Here is a 22169-nt window from a genome sequence, read left to right on the forward strand (position 1 = left end):
GAAACTCAGGATGAAAGGGAGAAACGTGCTAAGAGGGAGGCACGTTTGGCAAACCCTCACCATGATCAACTCCCGTCCGGAAACCTATGTCCCCACTGTGGAAGGATGTGTGGATCCGCTTACGGACTCACTGTTAAGACCGTGTTCATGAAAGACAATCTTTCTTGGCTATGAGTAACCGCCAAAGAATAATACTCTGATCAGATTGGTTTAAAATTCAATCTGATGGTAACAGGAAATATACCGTAGTTATTCCCCACCCCGACTGTTGAGGGGTGATGGAAAAAGCAGTCTGCCTATTAAAACAGAAACAGCATTTTTGTTAATCTCTCCAGGTTGGCTTTCAGAAGGTACAAGTGAGCCCCCCCCCCAATAACAAAATGTTGCAGCGTGTCACCAGCTCACAACTTTGAGCATGTGCAGCTTCCAGGCGACATCCAAGGCCCTGACTACAAGTTGGCTGAGATAAAGTTTTGCAAACTTAAGCACTGTTTCCTTAGAATTTCCTAGAATTATTGGTTCCCAACCTTCTCTAGGCTTCCCAGCATTCCCTGCTCTGTGTGAGTAGGCCGCAACCTCCCTCCCAAAGAACCTGCTTCCCAAGAGCAGACAGCGAGGTAGGCGTGAGGTTTAAGAACCATACTTCTTTATTTAATAAACAGAATAGTATTAAATTTGTATTAACAAAATATACAGCCAAAAATATTCTATAACAATATACATCTTCTGCTTCGTAGATAAATATTTTCTCTTGTCTTGGCTCTTCCCAGCGGCTTTGCTTTGCAAATTGTTGCCTGTCCTAAGCAGCTGAAAAGTGAAACTGGCAAAATAGTATCGGTTTGGGGGTTCCCCCCTTTTTTGCAACAGCAAGGGGAAAGGGTGGAAGGAGATGAAAGTACGGCAGTACCCTCTGCTGGGGGTGCCCACGTGACAAAGTAATAATTGTTCATTTGCATAAATGTATGCACAAGTCACCGACTACCGGGCACAGATTATTCATCACCCCCCCCCAAATGAACAGCAAGGAAAATCTAGATAAAGCGAGGCCCCTAATGTGCCGTGGGTAATACTGCCGCCTACTGAAGGGGCGTCATTGTGCCCCCCTGCTGGTGTGCAGAGTTTGTAAGAGATATTTGCAAGGTTCCACCTTATGCCTCCTCCTCATAGTAACTGGCTCCACTACTGAATACAGAGGGTGTCCCACATTTAGGAAAGCCCAATCTCCGAGAAAGGCACGCCTTCAGAACCTCTCATTTTCAGTCATGTTCAGAATATACATTTAAAGCACATTTAAATTTCTAGAAACAGAGAATTGTAGAGTTAGAAGACACCCCAAGGGTCATTTAGTCCAACCCTCTGCAGTGCAGGAATCTTTTGCCTAATGTGGGGCTCGAACCCACAACCCCAAGAGTATCATGCTCTACTCACTGAGCAATCTTCCCAAAGAATTCTGGGCATTGTAGTTTGCCCACCCACAGGCAGAACTATACTTCCCAGCCCCTTTAACAAACTGAAATCCCAGGATTCTTTGGGGGATGCTGTTGTGCTTCAAACGTACTGTATAGGGTTGATGTGGCGTCAGTGCACGAGAAAGCATGGGAAGCTGCCCCAAAAACAGCAAACCAGGGTTTCGCAGGGAAGTAAAGTGCTAGTACAGTTAGAACGTTCGGAGGGATCATCAAGTACCGCTAATCTCCCGTGGCTAACGGTTTGTCAGCCGTTTATCCCCAGACTTCTAAGAAGTCAGCATTAATTCCCCCCCACTCACTACGGAGGGAAATATTATTCTAGCCAGCCCCAGAGCTTTTAAGTCTGAAAGGGAGTAAAAGGCTAGTGAATTTATTTTTATTTTTATTTACAAAAAGGAAATTTGGACGATGTCGACAATGCAGGTTTGCATCTGCAAGGTCCTCTAGAAAAATCCACTTAGCTGAATCATGGCTCTCGCTGGGCAAACTTGGAACATCTGCTGGAACACAGACAGGCCAGCTGGCATTGGGAAGTTAAAGGTATTTCTTTAAAAAAGAAGAAGAAGAGAGGTGCAAAATAAGCTAGTTTATTTATATGGCGAGCAATTCCACTGGCATTGGAAACGGCACCCAATCATGTGATTGGTTTTAGTTGCCCCACTGTAGCTTTTTGGCCTGCTGATGCCATCCAATCGGTGGTGGTGGCCTGTGGTAACTCTTATCGCCAGTTGGATACAAGTGCCCCGATTTCAGATGAATCGTTTTGTTAGGTACTTAGGGCCCTGACTGACAGGACCGGCTGATCTGAGGGCGTAACTTGGAACCCACAGTTGTTCCAAGCAGACTATTAAAATGCAAGGAAATATCTTGTCACCACATTAGTCACATTAGTGCTGGAATTGGTCTATCATTAAAACTCAGATGGACAGCTCAGCGTGTCAGTCTCGCTGACGGAGAAATGCCATGAAAGCTCCCTCCATTGCTAGAGACAGGATGCCTCTAAATACCACATCCTCAGGTAGGGAGAGTAGTAGTACTTGCACGCTTCCTACAGGCATCTGGCCGGCTGCTGGGAAAACGCTGGGCGACAGGGGCCTTTGGACTGATCCAGCAGAGCAAGCTCTTCCGATGTTCTTAGGAGCCCAGCTCACGTGTTGCAATAGGAACAGAGTTGCACTGCTGGGCCAGCTCCCAGCATCCTATCCTGCACCTCCTGCCTGCGCACTGAGCATAGATAAACATGTAAAATGTAAAACGGGGCAGCTGGCCTTTTTCTGGCTGAGGGCCGCATTGCCCAAAGGCCAGCACTCCGGGGGCCACATGTCAAAGTGGGCATGCCCAAAGGGCAAAAGTGGGGGGGTAGCAGAACCCCACACTTCTTGTCATTATTAATTACCTTTTATTCCTACCCACCCCTTCTTTCTCATCAACTTACTCTTATCAACTTACTTACTTTCTTACTCCCTTCCACTGCCAGCACCCCATATTCCTTATTAACTTCTCTCTTTCTCTCCCCTTCCTTCCTAATACATAGGGCTTTCTGCCTTACTGCAATGGACATTCCAATCTCCCTGTCTTTCTCTCTCCCTTTCTCTCACCTGTAAAGCACATCTCCAGTACAAAAGGACCCCCTGACCCTACCCCTGACATCGTGGCCCCAGGCTAGCCATACACATGTGATATCCGCACATTGAGTGTGGATGCCTGTAAACAAAACTCCTGGGCCCGCCCTGACATCATGTTCTGGGCTAGCCCCCCACCTACCCACAAGATCTGTGCAAGGAGTATGTCTTGCATGCTGGTTCTTTTACACTCACAGATCTCTGCACTCAACTCTCCGCTATTGGGACCGGCAGTGTGGCTCTGCTCCTATTACAACACATGTGAGTATCCTCTGTGTGTATAGAGTGTGAACAGGGGATCAATTATGAGCAACGTAATGGAACCGGAGAACAAATTCCTTTGGCCTGGAGTTAGTTGACAAGCTGCTAAGAGGCCCAGAAGCCATTTCAGCCCTGGCCACCTCAAGTCTTGGTCTCATCGACAGCTGCCACTTCCGCCACCAATGAGTTCTGGCGTTTATATTCCCTCCACCACCTGTCCAGCTCCTCAGCTTTTCCGGAAGAGTGAGAAGAAGCCAGTGCCATTGGGGATGCTGGTGCCACGGCGATAGAAAGGAGGGTTCTTGCCTTCTGCCGGGCTTCTGGGCGACGAAGTGATGGGGTGGGTCTCTTCCTGGTGCTTCTGCAGTAGTTGCTGGTGAATGATATACTGAATATCATCCTGTGTGGCAGGAAAGAAAAGCAGATGTAACCACAACAGCTCTCCTAAATTGTGAGTTTGTCTAGTCCTCTTTTAAAGCCATCCAAATCGGTGGCCTTCCTTACATCATTCCACAGTTTCGCTAGGCGCTGTGTGAAGAAATACTTCCTTTTTTCCTGTCCTCAATCTCCTACTGTGCATCCTCATTGGATGGCCTCAAGTTCTAACATTAGGAGAGAGGAAGAAAAACGCCTCTCCTTTCTTCTAAGCTTAAAGAGCCCCATACATTCTAACTTTTCCTCATGGGGCAGTGGCTTCAGGCCCTTGGTTGCCCTTTTCCGGCTCTACAATATCCTTTTCGAGGCGAGGCGACCAAGTTTGTGAGCCTGGTGGCAGTAGAGGCTCTTCCCCTCTTTTAATTGATGTGAGCTGCTTTGGAAGACAATCGTTGTCTGAAAAAATGGGACAAAGATCCCATAAACAAATAAACAAATAAAAAAAATAAATTTTTGTGTTTGCTACCCTGTTCTTCTTATTTGTCCTCTCCCAGCTGCTCCTGCTACTTCTCCTCCTCTTCTTACCCTGTCACGGTCTCTTTCCCTTCCTTTCTTTTCGGCCCCTGTTCAGAACTGGAATGAATCCATAAAGCAAACTTGGAACAAATTGTGAATGCAGGGAGAGAATCAGAAATTCTCACGCTCATCCCATTTGTGTCACTGTGAGATCTGGAATTTATTAAGCATGGCAGGAGCCAAAAAGCTGCTGTCTGACTTGCAGTTTGAGATTTAAAAAATGTTGCGTCTGCTACTATGACGTTCCCTGGGCCCTTTTGGCTGCTTCCTTCGGCTTCCAGCATATAAACTGGAAGGACAATTGGTGCAGTTTAAAATGTTCTGGGTTAAATTTCATATACACACACACACACACACACACACACACACACACACACATATATATATATATATATATATATATATATATATATATATATACATATATATATTCCTGGTGTTTTTTCTTACTCACTTGCCAAGCTTCCAGCTCCTGGGAAAGGGCCATCTTCTGGCGAATGACACGCAATAGCTGCTGGCTCATGGAATCCCGTTCCAGGGAGACTTTTGCCAGTTCCAACTCCATTTCGCCTTTCCTGATAAGACAGCGGATAGAGACACACACAAAAAGATAAACAAAGCTGGAAGCTTAACCACGTCTACTCAGTGAATTCACTGGGTGCTTTCAGATGGCTTGTTTACTGATCATTCATTCTGATTTGGTTTGGGGGAGGTAAGATGATGTTGCATCACAGCAAGTGTTATCCCACAATTTCCAGCTCATTTTCCCTTTGCTTACCCTATTGCAAAAGCCCTGGCATTTCTGGGAAGTGAGTTTGTTGTGCAAGCCCTTCCAATCACCTTGGAATTTCCCAGTAAGTGATTGAATCCCACTCCAAAATAGTGACAGTCTGGAAATGCCCTTACTCCCAGGTAAGTGGGGTTAGGATCAAAGTCTCGTACATTACAAGGTCCTCCAGGTTGTCACTGTTCCATGGGAGGGATTCAAGCACATACCATACATTACATATCATACATTTAGGTTTGCCTAGCTGAAGTAGGTTAAAGGACCTCGCCGCCCCCAGCACAAGCAATCCCGTTTAAAATAAGAATTACAGTAATCTTTTTGCTGTTTGGAAAGTGACAGAGAAATGCACTGAGAAGTGTGGGACGAACGAATGATCAACTAACAGAAAGACGTGTAAACATCCCACAAGCAAATCAGAAAGCACGTTCATTCATTGTCAAATAACCACCCCACAAACAAATCAGGATAAATGCTCAATAAGGACTGGATATATTATCTAACCTCTGCGTAAGCTATGTGGAAGCAAATCAGGATGAAGGCTCAGTAATTAAGGAACAAAAAATTTAAAAAAATCCTTCCAGCAGCACCTTAGAGACGAACTCAAGTTTGTCATTGGTATGAGCTTTCGTGTGCATGCACACTTCTTCAGATAGAAGAAAGCTCATACCAATGACAAACTTAGTTGGTCTCTAAGGTGCTGCTGGAAGGATTTTTTTTAAATTTTGTTTCAACTACATCAGACCAACACGGCTACCTACCTGTAACTAATTAAGGAACAATTTTACATGCAGTTCCCAGTTCAGCCTGAAGATGTCACACTTCTATGGTTTAAAAACTTTCCCCTTTCTCTACAGCCTGCAGTGGGGGTGGGGGTAATACATGGAGCCCTTCATCAATGGCTGCCGGACCGGACTTTCCTGAATGTCTGCCGCCATTTAGGATCACCCCTTAAACTGGACAACTCTAGGAGGTTCCCAGAATCCTCTCTGGCTCACAGGGGTTACAATAACAGACATACAGGGTTTTCCTCTGAAGACAGCTCAGTGCAGAAAGGGTTTCCTGGAGCTAGAACATTTGCTTTAAAACGCTGCAGAAGGGAAATGCATACAGCTGTGAACCGATTAAGATCATTTGAGTTAATTCCCTGCCTTTAAGGTTACTCATTAACCTGCGGGAGTAAACACTGCAGCCTCTCAAACAACAGTAGGTATTTTGAGGATATTTAATGAATGCAGCAGGTTTACTCCGGGACCAAAGCTGCTGATTTTTGAGCATTCGCTCTGATTTGTTTGCAAGGAGGTTACGTGATGTTGTGTTACTATCTTACACTTTCCAGTGCAATTTCCCATCACATCCTTTATCACAAAAAAAATCCAAATTTATAGAGAAGCAGGTTTGCTGTGCAAGAGCACCAAATCAATAGCACCAGTCTGGAAGCGCCATGAATTACACTGACCAAAAAAATAGGTGGCGGTGCTTGAAAGACTGAGCATCTGCCTTGTGTGCAGAAGGCAATCTCCAACTCCTCTAGGTAGAGGGCTTCTGACAGTCATAGTAGACCAAGGTTTCCCAAACTTGGGTCTCCAGCTGTTTTAGGTCTACAATTCCTATAATCCCTGACCACTGGTCCTGCTAACTAGGGATGATGGGAGTTGTAGTCCAAAAACAGCTGGAGACCCTGAAGTAGATGATTCTGAACTAGAAGAGCCTGTGGTCTGACTCAATAGAAAACAGCTTCCTACGCTCCTTTGAATTACAGGGTAACTTGTCCGGTTTTCTTATTTTTTGTGACCACCCTTTTAACGGTTTTTAGAAGAGAACTGAGTGTTTGGGAGAGGCAATTTGACAGAAACTGGAGAGCGTCAGGTACTTTCTGCCTTCCCCTCACTTCACCACCCCAATAATTTGATCACTGATGAAGGAAGAAGCCATTATGAATAAGATGTTCTGTGGCTGGTACTGTGGTTCAGAATAGCAGCAGAGATAAATATTCCGGCGTATAAGACGACCCCCAACTTTTCCAGTTAAAATATAGAGTTTGGGATATACTCGCCGTATAAGAAATACGACCCGGCATATAAGACGACCCCCTACTTTTGAGAAGATTTTCCTGGGTTAAAAAATAGTCTTATACGCAGGAATATACAGTATATATCTTAGATAGAATAAAAAGGTAAGGCTGTCGTCACGTGGCAGTTCATGTGTCTGCCAACAGGTAGCACTGTGATCTGATGACAGATTTCTGAGAGTTGCTGGGCCCATGATGGAGGGAGATAGAAGCAAGCAGGCATAAACGGAGGAGGTGGTTTTGGCAAGATTTAAGAGATGGGGGGGATTGGCAAGCGGGGCAGGATGAGGGGCAAAGTGAGCAGGGGCACAGCGCCTAGTAGGCATGTATATGTGTGTCCATATATACTTTTATACACACACACAGAGAGAGAGAATAAATATGCAATCAACTTACTTTATTATGGCCTCATCTCGATCTACTATGGCTAATTTCAGTGCTTCGTCCCGGTTGCTTTCTTGATACAGTCGCCTCTGGCTCTTGATCTCAGTCTTTAAATTGCAGAGTTCTACATACTGTAGTGTAATCTGAAAACGGGAAAAGAAATTTTAAAAATACTTTCTAGAAGGAAAATCATGCCGCTCCACAATATAGCATCCTCTGGTGGGGAAAGCACAGCACACACTACCTGATCCTGAAGTTTCATGATCTCTGCTTCTTTCTGCCTCAGCAAATCCTGCTCCTGGTGACTCAAGGCTGACACCCGTTTGGCATAGTCAATTCCTTCCTCTTCCACTCTCTTTGAGGAGTTTTTTGCCGCTGTGGGGGTATGCCAGGAACCATTGCAGGTGCCATTGGCCATCAGCTAAAGCAGACAAAGAAATCCAAACACATTCCCATAAACCAAAGAGATCTCAATGACACTAAGACGCAGCTGACTCTAAGGTGAGTCACAGCAGTTGCTTATACAGGACAGTAAGTCTTCAAATGCCCTGAACATATTTTCATGGGAATTCTTCATACAGCACAAACCTCCCATCTGTGTGACTCTGGACATGTGACTTAAGGTTGCAAATCTATGCAGGTTTCCCTGAGAGTAAGTCCCATGTTCACTGGATTGCAGTGTAACTGAGCTTAATTGCAGCACTGCAAACAGAAGCCATGTACATATTTAGAATCGAGAATGTATTGATGTGGGTTATCTGTAGGAGGTTTAGTAGCACGGTCATACCCCATTTATGTATCCCTCTGGTGCCTTCAGTTTTATATTTTTATGTATCCCTCTGATGCCTTCAGTTTTATATGTTTATCTTTGTATTGAGAAATGTTTTTTGTTTCTGACTATCGGTCGAATAAAGTATATTGATTGATTGAAATGTTTTCGAAATGCATTGTACAACATAGTTCTATACATGTCTATTCATTGAATTCAATCTCACTGAATTCAACAGGACCTACTCCCAGGTAAGTGTGCATAGGTTTGTACCCTTAAATCACTGGTCCAAGGTGACACGGATGTAGGCAAAAGATTGCAGCTGGGTAAGTGCATTGGTCAGTTTTAAGGAACTTTCATTTGGTGATCTAGTTCATGAACACAAAGCTTTTACACATTTGCGTGGGGTTTAAAAAAATCCTTCCTTTTTAAAGGTTTTTTTAAAAAAATTCCAGCCATGAGATAAACTTTACATATTGGTTGTATTCTTGTGTCATAGTGAGGAATGTCAGAGAATTCTGGCAGAAATTGCCAATGTTTGCTCATTCATCCCATGTCCGCAACAGAAATGATTTCAGTGAAGACCATTTGCTGTTGTTTTCAATCCACAAACTATTTACAATTGAAAACTCTTCCCCCACCCCGACGTGCGCTGCATTTCCTTTGCCCTGAAAGGAATGGTGTGGAATAACGTAACAATAATGTAATCAATTATGTAAAATTCTGCCATAGCCAACAAGATGAATAACCTGGGTTTTGTTGGAAGTTGAACTGTAGTGAAAAAGAAACAGTGCTTACATCCCTACTTGTGGTAAGACATAAAGGGGTACTATAAATGTACTCCTCTCCAGCAGTGAGTGGGAGCAGCAAGCCATAATTATTGGCTTACCTCTATGTCCAAACCAGGGCGGGGTGGGGGTGGGGGTCCCTTGGCTTGTTTTGCTTGAAACAAACCACAGTCTGAAGCCAAAGTTTGTTCTTGGCTCAACAAACCACAACCCCTACAGGTTGGACATAAAGCTAAGCCACAGGTCACTGGCTAGAAGGGAGCAGTGAAGTAGGAGATTTGTTAAGATCACAAGAACAGCTCCGCTAGATCAGGTCAAAGGCTCATTTAGTCCAAAATCCGGAGTTCACAGTAGCCATAAGCAGGACTTGCGCACAAGAGCACTCTCTCCCCCCTCCTGCAGTTTCCAGAAACTGGTATTAAGAGGGATAGGGCTGGATCCAATTCTAGTCCTACTGGAACACGAGTTAATGAACAAGGCTAACTTAAGAGTCATCGGTTTAATGGGTCTACTTTGAGGAGAACCAGCATTAGCTACAACTCTAGTTGTTGTTGTTTTTTAAGATATCGTGCAATGTAATTCTGTGCATGTTCCATTGAGCCCATAAACCCTGTATTATCATGCTACGAAAACACAGCCTTCCCCCCCACATAAATCTAACAGCATCCTTAACTAAGCATTTTGGAGTGGAGGGGGAGGATATAATTTGCACTTAAATGTGAATTCCTCCTCCCACCCACTTAAAAAACAACAACAACTCAGCTTCGTTCTGGATTGCAAGCATTATTCCCCCCCCCCCCAAAAAAAACTTAGTAAAAGAAAGAAAGAAGAAAAGATTGTATGCTTCAGCCTTTCCAAACAGACATGTTTTTGAATTTGCGCTGTGTGGGAAAGACTGGTGAAGATCAGTATGTCCAGCAGTGTACATTTCCCAAATTGGCACATGGACAGCAATCTTCTTTTGGCATTGGAAACTTTGCCCGTGACACAAACAGGTGAACTCAGATGCCCCTCCACCACCGCTTCCTTTCTCCCGTACCTTAGGGGCCTTCCCCGGTGCGCCAGGAGCATCCTCCAAGCTACTTTCGATCTCAGACTGGATGGAGGTGAATGAAGTGTCTAAATCGTGCAGGCGGATCTCCTCCTTCATCTCCTTGACCTGATGCTGGAGGCGACGGTTGGAGGCCCGGAGCTCCTCAGCTTCCACTTCAACCTGCTGCATCTTGGGAGGAGAAACAGGAAGTGGGTACGGAGGGGCACAAAAACAGCGTGCCTCTGTGAGGGGAGCCTACCAATGAGTCCTTCCCTTCCTCATTCTCTGCATTAACCACGAAAACGCCTTCCTCATTCTCTTACACACAAGCCACGTGTCCCTAGTCTTTATTTTTGGTTGACTGTCCCCCAGCATCAAGGGTGAGGAAATTTCCCCAGCCAGAAAGCTGCGTTTCCTTTTTAGGCAATCTCCTGACCGGAGCAAAAGTCATTGCGGGGCAATGAATGTCTACGTCAACCTTTGTGCACTAGGATTTTTTCGGCTCACACTCACACGTCTCTCTAGCCTCCATCCAGACAAGCAAGAGGCATTACCAGGGCAAGCATAGGGTGGAAACCGTCAGGGTGTGGCTTGAGAAGAGTTCCAGGGGCCAGCCCTGCCCCACACCTCCCATTTTCACCCTTGAGCCTCAATGAGCCCCTCAGCTTAGTAGTTACCCGCAGCTCCTTCTCTCGGCTCTCGTTACGGAGGAGGAGGAGGTTGTTGTGCAGTGTGTCTACCAGCGCCTGGATCGATTCGTTCTCCTCCCGCAGCTGATGGGTCTGCTTCTCCAGATCTCGCTTCCGCTCTTGTAACATAAGGTTCTAGGGGAAAGGACATGGAATGTGCATGAAAGCAAATAAATGGTCAGAGATCTTCATTCCCAGATCCACCAAGTGGTTGTGGTTCAGAGCTAGCACCTCCTCCTAGGGGGTTCCTGTGTCCTATTCTGTTGGGCCAGGTAAGCAGAGTATTTTTCCTGCCAAAGAAGGGATATAAAAATAAAAGATTTGTGGAGCTGGAAGGGAACACAAGGGTCATCTAGTCTAGCCCCCTGCAACGCAGGAATCTTTCACCCAACGTGGGACTCGAACCCACGACTCTGGGATTAAGAGCTTCATGCTTTACTGACTGAGCTATCTATGATCCACCCCACTCCCTAGCCTTAGGAAAAAAACATAATAATAACAGCAAATCCTATAAATGCCACCCTTTAATGGCACACAAAATGGCCCACATCTCAAGGCAGCCATTTTGCTAACCTAATGACAGGGTGAGGCTGGGTGGCAGCATGTAACTCCACAGCAAGGGGCTGCCTCCAACATTAATGGTACGCCGAGCAGATCCATTGAAACAAATGGAGGCAACTGCCCATTAGTTTCAATGGGTCAATTTAGTTGGATGCCACCCGCTTTCTGTGAGTGTATGCAGAACGTCCTTTTGCTCAGGTGACCCAAGTAGCCACAAGCAGCCACAGCTAGCCCCCTGCACAACTAGGACTCAGGTGTGGGAAATCGAGGAGGGCTTCTGTGAACAACAAGGCCCAGCATCACTTCAAAAACTAAGGACTGGGATTTTGGCCACCATTGTCTTATTCCACAGTAAACCCGCTGGTCTCAGCTTTGGAGACAGCTTCTTGAAGAGGGCTAGAGGGGGAAACGTAGTATTTCCCTGTCCCCAGTGCCTTCCTTCCCCCATCTGCCAATTTGAAGATCTCCTGTCTTACCTCAGCCTGCAGGCTTTGTGTCCTGGCCGCGTGTTCAGCGCTGCTAAGGGACAAGGTCCGATGCTCCCCACGCAACAAGGCCAGTTCTTCCTGCAGCCGCTGCTCCAGGTGTGTGACCTTTGGAAAGGTTGACAGGTGTTATGTTTTGGCAAAAAAATGACACTTCAACCTGTTTTTCGGCACTAGACCTCAGTCCTCGGCTGTAATGAAGTACAATCTGCATCTGAGCATATGTATGGTGCACCTTCACCTTCACCACCAAATATTCAGTCTGAGTGGTATGTATACAGTGACATTAGAGAAGAGGATGCCACCAAACATATGCAGAGTGCCTTCCCTTCAGGCTAAGAGCTCTTTTCCCTCTGGTATGAAGTTTTCAGCAAACCCCCACACCTCTGTGATCTGTGTACTATATTCTCCCCTGCCCAGGCTCCCCTAAGCATGTTGGGGACGAGAGACCTGAAGTTTAAAGGAAAACACATCCTTGAAGTTGTAAACAACGTATTTTATTACAACGAAGTTTTCTGATATTTTGCAAGGTGCATGAGATGCCAGCAATGGCAGAAAGCATACCCCACAAGTGTCCCGGGAAAAAACTGGGGCATCCCTCTTTTTTTATTGTGCAGTGCCTGAAAATGCACAGTTTTGGGTGCCACGCCCCCCAAAAGCACTTTTTAAAAGGGGAAACTGGGGCGCAAAATCACACAAGATCACAGCAACCAAAATGGCTGCTGTGCTGTCATGATAAAAAATGGAAGATGGTGTCCAGGAAGATGGAATCAGGGATGTTGGCTTCAAAGTGTTGGAGGGTATGAGAAACATAGCATATACCTTTAAAAACAAAGAAGAGCTACCAGAGTTGGTGATGATGTTTCCTAGGAGCCAGTTTTCAGAACAACGTAGGCTGCTATCCTAACCCTACACACCTGGGAATAAGCCTCGGTTGCATTCAATTGGACTAACCTCTGATCAGACATAGTTAGTATTGTGCTGTTAATTGTCTGTTTCACACAGCAGGAAATAGAACGCCAGAAACTGCCTCACGCAGAGTCAGACCAATGGTTCATCCAGATTAGTCCTGTCTGCATCAGGCATTAGGCTGGTGTGAAAGAGTTCAGTTGGTCCCTGAGGTACCCTGGGCCCAAGTTGTTCAGGGTTTTGTAAATGAATAAAACTATAAAACTTGGCTCAAATTAACTGGGGGTTGGAGGTGTGGTGCTCTGATGTCAATTAAGTCATGTGGACCATGGGGGGGGGGGGAAAGCCCTGCATACTTGAAGAACAGGCACCCCACCACAAACATCTCTCTGTTGGTGCCCTAACTGGTTCTACAAGTTCCAGGAATCATCAAAGTGACCATTCCAGAGCCCCGTAAGGGCAGAAGGGAACATCCCTTTAGGGGACTGTCCCAGTGACTTTTAAAAAAGTCTAATCTGGATTCATTATTATGCACGTACCCGACTTTTGCAGCAAACAGAACACTTCGTAAGTGTTTGTAATTTATTTGACCTCATTAGCAGCTCCTCCCCGCGGTTAGTTTCCTACATTCCTGGAAACCTGCCAGTCTGGGTGATGCTGCTATGGCAGTGTGATCTCACCCCACATGGCTTGTTTGACTCAATGAATTCCTTGTTCTATCTTGGGACTTCAAGCATGGCGTGCACCTCTGTCCCTCCTTCTGTGGCGCTGGTGAGCTAATATTTGCATGGAAGCAGGAAGCTGCCTTGTATTCTCACCTCCTCCGAAACAATAACAAAAGAACCCCTCTCTGCACATAGAACATCAGCAATAGCAGGAAGCGTACAATGCTAAGACAGACCACCTCACAGACTAGCTCTGTGCAGGAAGGGAGTCATCATTTTGCAGAAGTGTCTAATCTGCACCATACAACACACACACACACACCTGCCTGCATGCATGCTGAGATTGTGCAGCTCCCGGTAAGGCTGTGACACATGCTTTTTTCTGAATGTACACAAGATGGCAATCCAGCCTCCCGTCTGCCCCAGCTTTTCACAGGACCACCACCCCACACACTCAAACATATTCCAGGCCCCCACAAATATTTGGCTTACATCCCCACTAGTGATTTGCATACAAGACCACACCCACACAAACTGCACCCATAAATCTGGATTGGTGGCCTTGTTCCCAAGCCTTTATCAGTGGCATGTTGGGTGAAGCATTCAACGTAACTGCCAAATCAGCGTCTGCTAACCCAGTGCCCTGCAGGTGTCTTGAACGATGACTCCCATGAAGTCCTGTTCCAAACATCCAGAAAGCACCAGGTTGGCTAAGGTATGCTGTGCGATGTCAGACCCTCCAGGAGCCCCTATTTTCCAGGGGCAGCCCTGGATTTACAGAAGCCACCCCAGTTTCTGATTGGATCCCGGAATGTCCTGCTTTTCCTTAAAGGTAAAGGGACCCCTGACCATTAGGTCCAATCGCAGACGACTATGGGTTGTGGTGCTCATCTCGCTTTACTGGCCGAGAGAGCTGGCATATAGCTTCCGGGTCATGTGGCCAGCATGACTAAGCCGCTTCTGGCGAACCAGAGCAGCGCACGGAAACGCCGTTTACCTTCCCGCCGGAGTGGTACCTATTTATCTACTTGCACTGCATGCTTTCGAACTGCTAGGTTGGCAGGAGCAGGGACCGAGCAACGGGAGCTCACATCGCGGGGAGGATGTCCCTATTTTCTCTGGATTAATGTTGGAGGGTATGCAGTTATGTGACCCCCCAGGCCAAGGAGATAAGTAACTAGAAAACCTTTAGAAGACACCTGAAAGAAGAAGAAGAAGAAGAAGAAGAAGAAGAAGAAGAAGAAGAAGAAGAAGAAGAAGAAGAAGAAGAAGAAGAAGAAGAGGCGGAGTTTGGATTTGATATCCCACTTTATCACTACCCTAAGGAGTCTCAAAGCGGCTAACATTCTCCTTTCCCTTCCTCCCCCAAAACAAACACTCTGTGAGGTGAGTGAGGCTGAGAAACTTCAGAGAAGTGTGACTAGCCCAAGGTCACCCAGCAGCTGCATGTGGAGGTCAGATGGGCGGGGATTAAAGAATAAAATGATGATGATGATGATGATGATGATGATGAAATAGGACATCCCTATTTTCATCAGAGAAATGTTGGAGGGTATGCTATGTGAATTCAACAGACACAGCACTTCCCAGCATGGGGAAGCAGTTGACGAGAGCTCCACATAAGGAATTCCTGCCCGTCGCACAAATGTTAAAAAGCACAGGTTTCCCTTAAGTAAGGAAAAGGAGAAGTACCGGCCAACTTCCCAGCCAATCCCTCTTGCCTCTCTTCCCCTCACAGACGAAGAATCTCTGTGAGCTGCATCTCCTCTCTCCTTACCTGACTAAGCTGCTCTACCAGGCGCTGGTTCTGCTCTGAGAGGTCCAGGACGGCCTGCGAGCTCTCCCGGCTAGTGTCCTGCTGCTCCATGCGCTTCTGCCCCAGCTGGGCCCGGACTGTAGTCAGGTCAGTCTCCAGCTCCGCCACGCGAGTCTCAAATTCAGCCCTTCCGGATTCAAGGTGCAGGCGGAGTTCATGCTTCTCTTGCTCCAGTCGCTGGGAGAGGCCGGAGAGAAGAGTTAGGGCCAAATATAACAGGGAGCTGTACACTGATTATTGAGTGCAAACATTTCTAAAATGCCTTTCATGCAAGCGCCCCAGGGCAGCGTCCAAAAAGCAGGGATAAAATTATTCATATGCAATAAAAACACAGTGGCCACAGCGAAATTGTACATTTAAAGCAGTATCACACCACTTTAAATAGTCACGGCTTCCTCCAAAGGATCCTGAGAACAGTAGTTTATTAAGGATGCTGAGAGTTTTTTGGGGGGAACCCCTATTCTCCTCACAGAGCTACAATTCCCAGAGTGGTTTCCCCATCAATCCTTCTTCAGGTCACATGTAAAATTCAGATGAATTTTCATTTGGATTTCTTACTTTTTTTAATGTAGAGATGGGAAGAACTGAATTTAAGATCGTGGCAAGGGTGAGAAATGGAAAGAACTTGAAACAGACAGGTTCCTCCACCCTACTTGGCTCAATCCCAACTGATGCTATCTTTGGTGAGAAAGCCAAGTTTGGCAAGATACCAGAGAAGCCTCACTTCTGCTCTTGTGGTAACCATCAACTGAAAATCTTCTTTTTTTTTTTAAACATACTTTTTATTAATTTTACAGAATACAAAAAAACAAAAAAAAACGGTACATACATAAACACCTTTTCCACCTCCTTCCTACCCACCCACATGGGTCCTCCCCTGCCACAGAAGTATCCCATGTATGTGAACAGTCAGAGATGGTCCATTTTATGCTTGGATTTCTGTCCTCCCCCTCCCCTGACCCCAAAGCCCCCCCCTGCCACCAGGGAGCTCCAGCAAACCAGGGCAGTACGCAGGAGGCCATCCATCCAACCATCTATTGTCATACCAAAAAAAGAGAAAAATAGAAATAGGAAAAAAGAAAAAAAAGAAAGGGCAAAAAAAGAGAAAAAAACAATACAAAACAGAAAAATTTTTCTTACATTCATAAAAAAATTCCTTCAGTAGCACCTTAAAGACCAACTAAGTTTTTATTTTGGTATGAGCTTTCGTGTGCATGCACACTTATTCTCAATTTAATCTTACATCCCCAATTACCGGCTCCACCCCCCCAATCCAGCAAATTCCATAATCAGCAGACCAGTTATAAACCTGTTAATCCATCCATGTAATCACAACATCACTTTCCCTTCACCCCACCCCCTGTTTACAGTCTTTTGCCATCCAGGCCACCATACAGGACCCCTGAATTTCTTCTCTTCTCTGCATATTTTTTCCTTCTTCCCTGTGGGCGTTCTGGAGTTCCAATAATACCAATCGTGCCCCCCTCAAAAGCAGGGCACTCCATCCAACTTTTTGTAGAGTAAAGTCATCATTTTTTTCGTGGTGTGCTTCATTTTGTGTTGAATCATCACAGTCCTCATCTTCATCTTTTCCTTCCAAATCACAGTCATCATCATTGTCATTCTCACATTCATCTTTTTCAGTGTCAAAAGCTTCATCTCCTAAAAAATCATATTCTGCCATCACCATCTGAAATTTTTGCTGTAACTCTTGCCGTCGTGTCTCCTCTTGACATAGCACTATTCTTGTTTCCCACATTAAGGTCAAAACAGACCGCTGGAACTCAGGGGAACACTTTTTTGTTGACATAATTCAATCCTGCCAAGGTCAAAACTTGTCACGTGGGGTGGAATATGATCACAGTTTATTTTCTCGACTCCATTTTAACAAGCTGGCTGCATTCTTCAAGTCTTATTAACAATAAAGTTCGAACTCACATTTCACAAACATTTAAACCAAAAAAGAAATTCCAGAAAGTCCAGAAATACAAAGTGGAATAAAAATTGACTCATAAATCCTGATCAACTCACTGGGTTGTCTGGGCTGCCGGCTCCCGAGGAAAAGAAAGATTTTTCTCAGTCTTTACCTCTTGCTGCAGGGCAGCCATCAACTGAAAATCTTCTTTGCTCCACCGCTCATACCTGCCAAGTCCTGGACGGAAAGATCCGGGATCGGCAGCGCGCGACACCGGAAGATGTGTGAACGCAACTTCCGGTGGCGCTTTGCCCTTCTATGGGCACTAGAAAATGGCGGCGCCGGCGTCGGAAGTCGCTTCCACGCATGACCGGAAACACGTAAAAGCGACTTCCGGCGCCGGCGCCACCATTTTCTGATGCCCATAGAAGGGCAAAGCGCCACCGGAAGTCGCTTTTACGCGTTTCCGGTCATGCGCGGAAGCGACTTCCGGCGCCGGTGCTGCCATTTTCTGGTGCCCATAGAAGGGCAAAGCGGCACCAGAAAAATGGCCGCCGGCAGAAGCCAATTTAAGGGAGAATATCGGGATTAAAAACTAAACGGGAGACCGCCGGGAAACGGTAGGAAAAAAGGGGTTTTCCCAGCGGAAACGGGATACTTGGCAGCTATGCCACCGCTTCATAGAATGAGAGGGGGGAATCTCTCCCAAGCAAACTGAAGAACTAAAATACTGATTTACCTTTACAACATTTTAAATTGCTAGCAGTAACATTGAGGAAACTCATAAACTTGGTTTCATTTCTCCTGCCTTTAGCAATATATTTAACTGATGCCTTATTTACTCGCCATCACATTATATAAGTGGTGATATAGAAATTTAGCATGTTCCACTTTTAAGGAGGTGATTGGCCAATATAAAGCCAATACTTTGGAGTGTCACAAGGTTCTATCTTGTCCCACATGCTTTTTTTTTTTTGCATGAAAAGGCTAAGGAATGTTACCCGGTACTTTGGCTGAAGTCACTATCAGCTCTACTTTACTTTACTTGTCCTTCTGCTAATCCCAGGAAAGCTCTTGAACTGGTGTCTGGAGGTAGTTTTGGGGTCCCACAGACCCCTTCACTGCAGGACTTTTTGGAAAGCTCTGAAGATCCATCTTGGCCTTCTTTTCTTTGGCCTTCTCACAGAGTGTACTTGTTGGATTGACAGTCATATCTTGTTACTGGGTTCAACATTTTGGGGCCAATTGTTGCTTCATACTATATCGCTGGTTTTATTTATAAAATACGTTGTGCTATACTGCACTCTGTTTTTATCTTGTAAGCCACCTTGAGAGGACTTGGGCCCTTAAAGGTAGTCTAAAATATCTATATGGGTTTGTGGGTCCAGAACTCCCCTAAATTCCTGGACCCAACAAGTGTTAAAAGCTGAACCGGGCTACTTTCGCTCTCAGGTAATCGCCTGGGAGAGGAGCCATTAAGAAAACAAATGAAAGGCGATGAGCCATTAAGAAAGCAAAGAGAGGGTGGGGCCCCTCCTTCAACTCTTAAAATAGTTGGAAGGACAAAAGCAAGAGTTTTTAGGGTTGGGTGTGATGTGACCTAGGGGGAAAAGGTTGTAGGCTGGAAAAAGCAGAGAGAGAACATGATGTTTGATTTCTGCTTGAATCCAAGGCCATGGCTATGGGAGAAACAAGACCCTTTTGGGGTGTTGATGCTGTGGGCCCCTCCATCGTAGGGTCAGGATGTATATATGAGGAAATAAATCATATATCATAAAGACACCACAGTCTCTGCTGTGTCTCATTCCCAAATGAAACACGAACCCTGGATAAGTGCATGGAACCCCTGGAGTGCCGCTCGGAGATTGGGGTGGCATGCAAACAATATTTGAAATTACATAACAGCAACTATGTGCTGTATTGTAGCTAATGGCTAAAATATAAATCTGGATTAGAAATTCCAGTTTAATAATGATAATGATAATATATATGTGACCTATGCCCCACAGATATGCATTTTAAATAAAAGCACATATTCTACTCATATAAAAACACCAGGCAGGCCCCACAAATAACCCTGAGGTGCATTTTAAATAAAAGGACACATTCTACTCATGTGAAAACATGCTGATTCCCGGACCGTCCATGGGCCACATTGAGAAGGCGATTGGGTCGCATCCAGCCCACAGGCCTGAGGTTGCCTACCCCTGCTGTAAACGAACAGTCTGGTCTGATCCAGAAAGCCAAGGCAATTCACATGTTCACAATTCACAAGCCCTGTGCATAAACTCCCCTCTTGGAGCAAGCCAGTCCTGCTTGAGAAAGTTTCTTGAGAAAGTGCCCCCAGCGACAGCAAGGACAGATGCCTACACCCAAAAAAGGGAGAGCTTTCCAAAGGATTCCTTTCCATTTGGACACACCTTGGATTCTGCTGTGGATTTGGCCAGCAACTCTTATTAATGACAGGGTCTTGGGACAATTTCTGGCTTCACTTTCCAGCCCAATTGCCCACTTTCAACCCTGGGCCTCCACCTTTGAGGCAAATAAAAAAATATGCAAGTGGCTGGCATCCTCTCACCCAGTTTCTGTAAGCAACACAGAAATATATGGGCCTCAGGAGGGTACAGCTGGTGGGTGAGGTTCCTTGTGGGTGATTCATGCTGGGCGCTTTCTATTCCTCCTCCTCCTCCTCAGTTACACTTGGTCACTCTCTGTTCTTCCTTCCCTCTAGCTGGCTAATTATACCCACTCTGTCAGCACCGACTCCACCTCGCCTCCACGGTGCCCTCCTGCTCTGTGCCAGACTGGTTCGACCAGCTGCCACAAGTATCATGCCCAGAGGTTGCCTGTGCCAACTTCACCCTAGGCCACGACCTTGGGGATTACTTGAGAGGGGAAACGGGTTTAGAGCGATGAAACTTAACTCTGGAATTTCTCAGCAATCCAGGGAACAGAAGAATCTCTGGCAGAGAAGGTCTTAGGCTCAGACCCTGGCAGGTAGGAATGGGAAGGCCCCCTGCCTGAAACTTTGGTGAGCTGCTGCCAGTCAGTGTGGGCAATGCTGAGCTACATGGTCCCATGGCCCGACCTGGTACAATCCCGCTTCCTCTGTCCCTGTGGTTCGCATGTTACGAAAGAGCTTCTATGTAATAAACAGCATGCCGCCGCAGGTTCACACAACAGCAGTTCCCACATGCATGTAGGATTGTCCCCAAGCTCTATAGGAGATATGTGAGATTTCCTACATGGTCGAGCCATGTGTGATGTGTAAGGCAAAGGAGTCAGGAAACCCCGAGTTTGGGTTTCGAGGGATGTTATAACAGCAGCAGTGTCGCTTTGGAAAGAGGATGGGGCACCCACAGCAAAACAACAACAACAACAACAACAACAACAACCCAGAATTCTTTGGGGGGCAGAGAGCTGCTGGAGTTCAACAGCTGCTGTGTGTCGCCAACTCAGGTGCCACTATTGCCCCACCTTCCTTCTAGAGAACTCACAGTGACATAAATGGCGGCAATCCCAATTTGTCCTTACAACAACCCTGCAAGGTAGGCTAAGTTGAGTGAAAGAGAGAGACCCAAGGCCACGCAGGAAGGTTTCTGACCGAGAAGGGAATCCCTGGACCAGGCCTGACATTCCCCCCCCCCCCCGCCAAATCACACACTCCGCTGTGCCCCCTTACCTCTTTGGTCTCCATGTGCTCCTTGGCTAGTTCCTCAAAGCGCCTTTCCAGCTCCTCATTGCGTTCCAGAAGCATCTTCCCCAGCTCAGCTGCCAGCAGCAGGTCCTGCTCCTTCCTCTGCAGCAACAACCCCAAGTCCGCCTCTTCGGGGTCCCCGTCCCCAGCAGCCACATCGCCCCCAAACGTCTGTTGCCGCTCGCCCCCAAAGGGATAGAACTCGTCCCCCAGGGCAGGTGGGGTCAGAGGGAAAGGGGTCCGAAGCGCAGCTTCCTCCTCAGGGTACATGGAGGGAGCTGTGGTGGTTGCCATGGAGTGGGGCTGGGGAGAAATAGGAGGGGAAGGGGGGGGATCCAGTGGGTTAGAGTGGGGAGAAGTTGGAAGCCAGGATGCCAACCTTCGCTGGCAGGGCTGTGGCTTTGAGGAGGTTAAAAGGAAGGGGAGAAAGGCAGTCAGCAACCAGGGCACCAGGGCCCAGTTTCTCCCATGAGAGAAGATGCCTTCTGGGGGAGGGGGAGAAGCAGGTAAGTCGTTTCCTCCAGGTATCCAGGTATGAAGAGGCAACAAAGGGAAAGCTCGGGAGGGAAGAAGCAACAAGCTTGCCCTGGGTTCTCTGCTTCTTCTTCTTCTCCTCCTCCTCTACCTTCCTTCAACTCTCGGTTGGGTTTCGCTGTTTATTTCCCGATTCCTGCCTCCACCCTCCCAGAGGTTGTGACAGGTGAGGTTTTCCACTCCGCTGGCTCCTCCTCCTCTCATTCACGCCCTCCCCTGTCCTCACCTGTCGCTCCTGTTCCCTCCTCCTTCTTCGCTCTGGGAAATTTCCAACTACCCAGTTCTGCCTCCAACTTGTTCTACAAGGCCAGCAGGGACCTGGTCCAGGAATCCTCCTGCCTCTCTTACAAACCCCTGTCAGATACAAATAAGAGAAAGACTCAGTGTCTTTATATAGCCTGTTTCCTAAGTGATCACCCACCATCACAAATGAACGTACGAAGTTAGCTCGCTCTGAATCAGATTATTGGATTGTCTCTCTATTCTGCTCTGTGACTAGCGGTGGCTGTCAGAGCACCTGCTTGGCATGCAGAAGGTTCCCGCTTCAATCCTTGGCATCTCCAGGTGGGGCAGGGAGAAAACTCTCTCTGAAATCTTGGGGAACTGTGATCCTTACAGCAGCCCTGTGAGGGAGAGCAGTATTACTAGTTTCAAGCTCCAGACTGGAGGCTGATGATGAGAGAATTAAGCGAATGCTTCAGGGCACCTGTACATTTACAGCATAACTAGGATTTGAACTCTGAGGCTAAAGGGCTTGTGAGGTTGA

General features: G+C 46.5%; 1 protein-coding gene across 1 annotated transcript; it reads right to left on the reverse strand.

Moving 5' to 3' along the window:
- Nucleotides 1–182: 182 nt before the first annotated feature.
- On the reverse strand, nt 183–21585 carry BICDL2 (BICD family like cargo adaptor 2). The gene is made up of 9 exons (XM_035136381.2): nt 20855–21585; nt 15219–15434; nt 11859–11975; nt 10810–10956; nt 10139–10321; nt 7787–7963; nt 7555–7685; nt 4758–4878; nt 183–3752 (listed from the first exon to the last, which is right to left on the reverse strand). Exons 1-9 carry the CDS (start codon nt 21161–21163, stop codon nt 3579–3581), a joined length of 1575 nt encoding a protein of 524 aa, XP_034992272.1. The 5' UTR covers nt 21164–21585; the 3' UTR covers nt 183–3578.
- Nucleotides 21586–22169: the final 584 nt, after the last annotated feature.

This window comes from Zootoca vivipara, chromosome 13 (genome assembly GCF_963506605.1).
Source record: "Zootoca vivipara chromosome 13, rZooViv1.1, whole genome shotgun sequence".
Classification (NCBI taxonomy): domain Eukaryota; kingdom Metazoa; phylum Chordata; class Lepidosauria; order Squamata; family Lacertidae; genus Zootoca; species Zootoca vivipara.